Consider the following 9,109-nt stretch of genomic DNA (forward strand, 5'->3'; position numbering starts at 1 on the left):
GATGTATTAATAGTTTAAATTTTTTTATTAAGTTATTTAATTATATTTGTTTTTCTGAATATACATTTTATGAAATTAATAAAAAAGAAAATTATTTTTGTTGCCATGATATATATATATATATATATATATATATATATATATATATATATATATATATATTTGAGAAATATGGAAGACTTCGATATATAAAATTATGAATAAGTTATTAAAATAGTACAAAACTTTATATTGCTGGAAAAAATTATCTCGAAAGATACGGTTGGCAAATAAATTTTTGAAAGATTTAAAAATGTTATAAAGATTATTAGATATTAAATATATATTCTCAAAAAAATTAAAAAATGAGACATTGGTATTTTTTACATATTTTTTAAATAATTATCCAAATATTTTCACAAAGATTTGGGTTAAATACACAAATACTTTGTCAAATACAAAATTTAGGGTTTAAAATTGAAATTTAGAACTTATGATTTAGTGTTTAGGGTTTAACCATACGAACTCAACTAAGGTTAGTTCTATCATTTACTCCATTTTTAATGTTATATGGTTAGCTCAAAGTGTCACACAAACATTGTGACTATCACATATTAGGGTCAATTTCCCTAGAAAATGGAATGCAACACGAATGTTATGATTATTTTTTGCTGTATGAAATTTAGGTCACGCAAACGGGATGCCAATTTGCATGAGAAAAGACTAAGGAGATAAGAGTAGTTGCATTTTGAAACCACTTTCTTGAATAACAACAAAACAAAACTTCTTTCTTACTTACTAAAATGAAGTGGTTCTTTACATTTGAAGTAATAATATATCAAACACACAAAATTATTATAAGCTTATTATGACCATGGAAACTCTTGTATGCAAATATTTTTCTCTCATATGTGATGGTTCAATCTATGTGACACAATACTTTGCAATTGTATCAATAATTTTGATATCCCTTTTCTTTTATTTGAGATCCAATGGTGTCTACCTTGTTGACTATGTTTGTTATTCACCTCCTAATCATTTAAGAGTTCCTCACTCCCATTTCGTAGAACACTCTGAATTTTGCAACTTTGACCAAGATATCTTAGACTTTGAAATGAGAGTGTTGGAAAGATCAGGGATTGGAGATGAGTCATGCATGCCACCACCAGTTCATGAAATCCCACCAAATTGTTCTTTGAGGAATGGAGTTGCAGAGATGGAAATGGTTCTTTTCGAAATTGTTAAAGACCTTTTGTCCAAGCACAATGTTCATCCCAAAAGCATTGATATCCTTGTCTCAAATTGCAGCTTGTTCTGTCCCACACCCTCAATTCCATCCATGATCATTAACAGATTTGGACTCAGAAGCAACATAAAGAGTTTCAACCTCAGCGGAATGGGCTGCAGCGCCGGAATATTGTCGATAAGCTTGGTGAAAGATCTTCTCAGAGTTTATAAGAACTCATTGGCTTTGGTTCTAACCACGGAGGCTATAGCTCCGAATGGATACCAAGGGAAATCGAAGTCCAAGATTATGACGAACGTGTTATTCCGAATGGGGGGAGCAGCGATCTTAATTTCTAACAGAAAACAGGACAAGAAAATCGCCAAGTATGAACTTCAACATCTTGTGAGAACCCATTTAGGATCAGACGAAAAAGCATACAAATCTGTGTACCAGGATCCTGATAAAGATGGTGTCGTTGGTGTTTCCTTGTCACGTGAGCTTCTTCGCGTTGCTGGGTCGGCTTTGAGGACCAACATGAGAGAGCTAGGCCCTCTTGTCCTACCATATTCGGAGCTGCTTCGCTACGTATGGTCAGCAATTCAAACAAAACTCTTGCCATCAGGAGACCAGAAAAAAATCTATCTACCGAATTTCAGGAAGGCGTTCCAGCATTTTTGCATTCATGCAGGGGGCAAATCGGTTATTGACGCCATAGAAGAGAGTTTGAAGCTGCAGAAGGAAGACGGAGAAGCGTCTAGGATGGCGTTGTATAGATTCGGCAACACTTCATCTTCTTCTGTATGGTATGAACTGTGCTATTTGGAGGCAAAAGGAAAGGTAAAGAAAGGAGATAGGGTTTGGCAAATTGGATTTGGAAGTGGATTCAAGTGTAACAGTGCAGCATGGAAATGCATTGCTGACATTGATCCAAATGAAAGGAATGCATGGTCTGGTATAATCCATTCATATCCAATTGAGATACCTGTGTTTGATTGTTGAAGGGAAAAAACATATTGTAGGTTCAAGAAGCATAATCATTTAGCTCTATAGCTTGCAATGTCATTTGGATAGAATAATTTTAATTCAATGTCTTCATCATGTATTTTAAAGCATTTCAATCTACTTGTTGCTGTGTGGCTAGTGGCTACAACCAATTTGTGTTGCAATGAAATTCTAAACAGAACATCATTCATAATGTTCAAGCATCATTCATAGTGCTCATCATGAATGAAGAGTCAAAAACTACAATCATGTCAATGTTCAACATTGCTAACTTCTTGAGCCTACAACCAAAGAAAGAACTAACTGCTTTAGCATACATAGAGGTATTAGATCTGTACATGTATCACTAACCTCCCTCTAAGAGAAGTGTTCTACAATAACATGCAAGCCAATAAAGCAAAATTCACCCTTTTTGTTTTAAACTAAGTTCAAGAAAACAGAAACATAAATGCTACAGAAACATACTGAACAAACAAGAAGCCGCAAGGTGCTATCAGCTCATACATTGTTACTAAGAGGCAATCTACAAAAGTCTCCGGTCACACTTCCTCGGCCGAATCCGTTGCTCTTTCCTTGAATTTTACCTTAAATTGTGTTTTCACCTGCACTGCCTTAAACACAATGGTTACATGAGAAAGCGGTTTGAGAATAGTTCATTCTTACCATTCCTTGCAATTCGGCTTAAATCAGCGGCAAAAAGGCTTAGTGATGAGGATTCTATTGTAGTGGTGGCCGCAGATCCAACTTGTATGCTTGCAGTTCCATGGGCGACATGACAACGTGCCCCTCTTGCGCAAGATCTCCAAACTGCTCCGTGAATCCCATTATTTCCGGGTCCTCATGGAGAAGATTCAAGGAAGTTGCTTTGACCTTCACGACTGCAAGATCTTTGAACATGGAGAACAGGTTCACAGGGTCTTCGGCCAGGTTGGTGCATTGTGATCTTCCCTTCCGGCAGTATGAAGAATCCCAATGTCTCCTGTGCAGAATTATGGAAAATCTAGAACCTTCCGGTGTTTGCTGCAAAAACTTTAGGGGCCTGGGAATCTTTAAGTTTACTATGTGCAAATCGCATGGCAATGGAGCAGCCAGAGGAGAAAATGATCTAGGTGGTGGCTTCGCGGATAGGTCCAGAGCCTTCTTGGAAATGAATGCATGTAGTGGATAGTTCAAGTGAGAACCGGCTCGGTGAGAGAAAAGAGAAGGGCTAAAAGCAAAAGAGCTGGAACCCAAATTTGTGACGGCAGAAACGTTACGTTCCAAAGTTATGTGGAAGACAACATTCATCACACGGTTATCCGTCACTCCTTGGCCGAGACCACGACCATCATCTCTCGGCAGGCGACGGTCAAGCATTATCTCTAGCCATCCATCTTGAAGGCTTGCTGCACCCAGTGATTGCCGAGAATGGACAGAAAACCGTGAGCCACTGGATCCTTGAATGAATGCAAGAGACGGCATAGGGTAGAAATTGCCTTGCAAGGGGATCTTATCATAAGTTTCCCGTCGGCTCATCTGAAATCCATTCAAATCAGAATAAAATATCCTGTTATTATCAACATCTGTTTTGTATCTAACTATCATCTCTCTATCATTGAAAGCATGGCTATTCATCTCCACATGATATTCCTTTTCAACAACAAACCCTTGGACTGTATTCTCTCCATTATATAGGCGAGTGCTATGAGAAATGGGAGAATCCGCCCAACCTGTTTTCGGATACGAGTATACTTCCTGCATCAAAGGGCCTTCTGAGATCAGCAATTGTCCACCTTCTTCGATAATAGACTGAGCATGACCCCTAGGTTTGAACAAGTATGCTCCACCCGAACTAGTATACATACCGATTTCCTCATTTACAGTAGTTGGAGAACCATGTTTCAAGGATATCTTCTGCAACAAACCATTCCTCACATCAAAGGTAAGTTTTTTATGCTGATTCTCAATTTCAGCCACATCACCTTGTATTTCTGAGCAAGAGTACGGAGTAAGACAGGGAACGGAACCAGATTTGGAGGAAATTTTCAATTTTGCAGGCACTGCCTTTGCACAGCCATCAAAACCATGCGAAATGTAATAAGTCTCCAACCCCATTGCAGGAATGGAGACCTCCCAGTGAAGTCGATGCTTCCCAGTAAAGATCTTGCTATTATGATGCTGCAAATCCGGAGAAATTTGGCTTTGAATGCAACTCCAGTTAGAATCAACTACAGTAACATCAGGACTGTCAACAACCACCATTACAACTTCTTCTCTGGTTTGCTCCAAAGGATTGAAAAGTACCACTGTTTGGTAAACACCCTCCCGAATACCAATCACTTTATGCAATGGCTGAGCATCATATTTAGTTCTCACCAATGACGGCTCAAACTGAGCCGGAGTTACATCTAATTTCTCAAAGCGGATACCGAGAAGAGGCTCAATGGCCTTCGACATAAAAAGCTGCAGGTCCTGTAATGAAGTGTGCATCCGCATACCATAGTCCATAACCACATGATCTTTAGCAGTACCAGTTACCCCATCATGATGCTGAAAAAGAGCCAAGTTCCTTCTTGCCGCAGTTAACTTATATGAAAACCCCGTTCCCAGTTTCTCACAATTTGATCTATGACATATTCCGAGTACTAGGGCTACCATCATTTCTGTGGCGCGAAGTGTCTGCTCTAGTACCCTATCCACAGCCTTGAAGAAGGGCCGTGAAACATAATAACCACTCCAGTAATCTTTTTCCCGATCAGCATAGGTAAAAAAATCACCTGACAGAGAAGGAAAACCTTCAACTATACTAGACCCTATTTCACCGCGAACAGTATAATTTATTCTCTCTGACTCCTCACGCAGGGTTTGAAAGTAATCATCCAAAGTGCCGAATTTTGCCTCTGCATTCAGACTGGGATTTGAATTAATATAATCAAATAAACTTTGGTAATTCCTGAATTGGGCTTCTGCTTCCTCAATATTAATATAGCGAAAATCATCACCAAGAGGAATAAGAAGAGTGTTGGTTCGGTACAAAGTAGATTTTTTCTTATATTGATCCAGGAGCTTAAGTGCTCTCTCCTGAACATTATCCTGAGTGGTTTCCTCAGGATTTATTCTCCATGGGCACTGTTCATAAGGAAAACCGGGCATGCGAGCAAAGTCAAATTGACAACAAATTGCAGGCTCGGGGCCACATGTATGAGGTATATCATATGAATAAAAGGGCATCATGTGGACAAAAATATCAGTTGTTTCCTCTGCATCCCAGCTCTGACGCCATATGTATTCTAAATTCTTATGCCATGCAAGTTCTTTCTTCAGCTCGTAATGGGTCCTCTGGATAAGCATGTTGTCGAAACCCATACGACGCAAAAGGTATGCCATGGTAGCTGAATAACCAAATGGATCTATCGCCCAAGAATTTTTTGGAATGAATCCAAGGGTTTCATTCAACCACAGATTGCCTTCTGTCACCTGATACATAATTTTACAAAGATTAAGTACCAGCATCGAATAACAAATCTCTAGAGCTAAATGTTGTAGTTTGACACGAACATGAAATCACATGATTGACAGATTGAACAATGGAAACAAGTTATTCTGATAAATGAGTACTAAGTACATCGACAAACCCAAATAGAAAACGTATTCCATTGACACTGAGTTCGATTGTATTGCAAAGAGTTAAGATTTATATAAGTTGACATGACCAAGATACACAGTATTATTGGGTTAGGAAGAGTTGAAACTTATTTAGCGTTACTAATTGCAACAGCACTATATCTTAGATGCCATTTTGATAGATAAAACTTATGAAAATACATCACAGACCATAGAATCTTAAAATAAATATAAGACTGTTTTATCCAAATAATGGGTGGGTAAAACACCAACTAAGATAATATTTTTGCTAAAATACAAAAAGAAACCTTCGTTAAAAGATTGATAGTAAAAATATTTAAAAGCATCAATAAAAACTTATTTGGTTGAGGAGGAAAAGATACATCTCAAACATATATTTCATTAAACTTCATATCACATTATGATGCCCAAATAAATTATTAATAAGCACAAAAGAGAAACATAATGACTTTAAATTTGATCATCAGTAGTATATTTAGGCATATAATAGATCACTTGTTGCATTCCTAAATAAAGAACCATTTACTCAGTGACTTAACTGAATCAGCTAAAAAGTGGGGAAGCATAAGAAGTTAGTAGGAAAGCATATTGGACTGTTCCTATTATTGAAATAATGAATAATGATCAACGAAAAAAAATACATCAATACAACACCACATATATGCAAGCATAAAGAAGATAAATCTTTCAGCATACCTGTTCAATTATAGCATAATAATGGGAATTCGCCTGCATAGAGGAGAATAAACATAAAAAGTTAGATTCTGAAAATCCACGTTAGGACTTTAACGATGGAGAAGTTTTTAAAGAGATTATTATTTAAACTTAAATATTCCATCGAGAATTACGCTCCCTTTTCTATTTAATAAAAAAAGAAATCAGGAATGTTTCTAGAGCATGCACTTTATTGATAGGAATGAAGCTATATTCAGAGTTAAATCAAAATAAATTACCTCGTCATTCATCACCCAGCCACCTCCAACAATTTCTAGTTGCCCGTTATTTACTAAATTGGTGAATGCTTCCTTCATCTCATTCGAGGCATCCCTCCACCATCTCTCTAAGTATGACATCTCTTCCCATATGAACTTCCGGCGAGAATCCTGCATATCCAAATTACCTAGTCAATCTCAAAATTCAGGTTCCTTTCAAACTGAAGACTAAAGATGGTTAACAATGGTAAGGACCAAAGCCCTGCGCCAGCATGACAGCAAGCACGAACTGGAGGAGTCAACTGAAAACAGAACCATATATGGAATAGAGGGGCTTACAATCAACAAAATTTTGCCCTTATCAATCCCCCTCTCAGAACACCAACATACATCGATGTTTCATTTCCCATCATGAAGCATCAAAACCAGGGTTTTGGAGTTCCAAGTAGAATTCTAGATACACACTTATTCAGCCACTCCAAATTATTCAAGAAAATATAGTAATTCATAGACATAGTTCATATCACTTCATATTAACCAAAAGTCAAACTTATTCAACCAACAACACTATAACCGCTTTTTTGGTAAGTACATGCTATATAGCTAGCTAAGCTGTTGAAAATCGGAAATTGCTGGTTAGACTAATGCTTGTTAACATAACATTGCCACTTTCACACGTTCACCTAATCACTTATTGTTACCTCAAGAATCACACATAGAGCAACAATATGATCATATTCATATGAGAATGCAAAAAAGTTTATACCTTCGGTGTATCAAAATTCACCATCTTCTAAACCTATATTTTAATACAAGCAACAAACAACTATACATAAGCTAAACTTTATCCTACTAAGTAGTGTCTATTACATGCATCAAACGATACTATAATGTTATAGAGCCAAGCAACAATGGAAATACAAGAACACAAAAATAAAATAAAACAAAAGGATCAGAGTTTTTCTTTTTCTTTGCCACCTTTCTAAGTGCTTCAACAATGGTATCAAGTATATGCCGCGATTGGCGATCATAATACTCCTCCACAGTGAGCTTCCAACCAGGATCATTATGCGAATGAGGAACAACAAAAACCTTCAGTTTCTCATTATCCCACTCATTCCCTTTATAAGTAACACTCCAACCTTGCTTCCAAGCGCCACCATCAACATCCAAGAACTCAATCTTGTCATAGAGAGCTTTGGTAGTGATATCAACACTTGCAGCCATGGCAGTGTAGTTAACATTGCTGTTTCCTTTGAGAAGAACCGGTTTTCTGCTTAAGGGTTTTCTGTATCGAGAAGAACGACCCCTGAAGTGTGATGTGATGGGTTTGGGAACCCCAAATCGGAGGAGGATTATGAGGAATAGGGCGAAGGAGAAAACAAGACCAATGGTGAAGAAATTGGAAAAGATGAAATCTTTGAGCTGTGCTCTTCTTCTTTGCTTTCTGGGTACTTTTGATTTTGGATTTGATGATGGAAGAATCGATTGGCCCCAGCTTCCACTGCGTCTGCTGCTGAAGGCCATGTTTGGAAGATGGAAAAAAACAAAACAAAAAAAGTGATTTTTTTTTCGTTTTTACATGAAATGGGGATCTATGGTTGGATTCTGATGAAAACAGAAGAGAAGGAACGACAGAAAAACAAGGTTTTGGATTTGGTGAGTTCTACGATGTGTGTGTTCTACGTCTTCGATGATGATGATGATGATTGATAGTGGTGGTGGGATCGAACGTGTGTTGGGGTTTAGGATCAATGGGAAGACCAGACTACAACTGTGTTGCCCAAAAAACCATAAAAGATCAGAATTTAAATTTTTTTTTCAATTATTTTTTATTTTTTTTTTAAAATAAAAGTAATTTATGTTTTATGAAAAAAATATTTTATCTATTATGATTGGTACAATAATATAAAAATATTTTTTGGACTAGTTATATAAATAAATCAAATTGGTTTCGAATTTACGCAATTGCAACTTTCTAAAATAGATTACATCTTTGTCCTATTTTAATTTTATGTAAACTGCTACACTCGCCCGTAATCTGCTCCAAGGACCAAGGTAGCACGAATTATGTTACATTTTATGCCATGCAGAAATGGCTATCAAATGTTACAGTTTTTGAAGGAAATCCAACAATGTATAAATCATTATAGGGTCCAACGATTCATGTAGCGGTTATCCTAATCTGCTGGAAGGTGCAGCGGTTTACGTGTATGCTGGCTAAAACTGCGATAGCCAACAATGGATTCTTGATTTGTTATAGAGGAAACATTTGGTTTGAGAGAGAAAATTGTAGTTTGAGAGAGGGAGGAGACTGGGAGAGAATTTGGGAAATTTAGAGAGA

General features: G+C 37.1%; 2 protein-coding genes across 2 annotated transcripts; one reads left to right on the forward strand and one right to left on the reverse strand.

Annotated features, from left to right (window-relative positions):
• Positions 1–743: 743 nt before the first annotated feature.
• LOC112716316 (3-ketoacyl-CoA synthase 7-like) lies at positions 744–2,399 on the forward strand. The gene has a single exon (XM_025768202.3). It carries the CDS (start codon positions 848–850, stop codon positions 2,204–2,206), a length of 1,359 nt encoding a protein of 452 aa, XP_025623987.1. The 5' UTR covers positions 744–847; the 3' UTR covers positions 2,207–2,399.
• Positions 2,362–8,552, reverse strand: LOC112716315 (alpha-mannosidase 2). The gene is made up of 4 exons (XM_025768201.3): positions 7,744–8,552; positions 6,787–6,936; positions 6,530–6,562; positions 2,362–5,665 (listed from the first exon to the last, which is right to left on the reverse strand). The coding sequence occupies exons 1-4, from the start codon at positions 8,290–8,292 to the stop codon at positions 2,927–2,929; spliced, it is 3,471 nt and encodes a 1,156-aa protein (XP_025623986.1). The 5' UTR covers positions 8,293–8,552; the 3' UTR covers positions 2,362–2,926.
• Positions 8,553–9,109: the final 557 nt, after the last annotated feature.

This window comes from Arachis hypogaea, chromosome 10, assembly GCF_003086295.3.
Source record: "Arachis hypogaea cultivar Tifrunner chromosome 10, arahy.Tifrunner.gnm2.J5K5, whole genome shotgun sequence".
NCBI lineage: Eukaryota > Viridiplantae > Streptophyta > Magnoliopsida > Fabales > Fabaceae > Arachis > Arachis hypogaea.

Bases quoted from the DNA above. Each gene is read 5' to 3' on its own strand.
- LOC112716316 (XM_025768202.3), top strand. From the start codon at position 848: ATGACCATGGAAACTCTTGTATGCAAATATTTTTCTCTCATATGTGAT.
- LOC112716315 (XM_025768201.3), bottom strand. From the start codon at position 8,292: ATGGCCTTCAGCAGCAGACGCAGTGGAAGCTGGGGCCAATCGATTCTT. The intron at 6,563-6,786 runs GTAATTTATTTT...TCCTCTATGCAG, and splicing joins GCTGGGTGATGAATGACGAG to GCGAATTCCCATTATTATGC. The intron at 5,666-6,529 runs GTATGCTGAAAG...ATTATGTATCAG, and splicing joins ATTATGCTATAATTGAACAG to GTGACAGAAGGCAATCTGTG.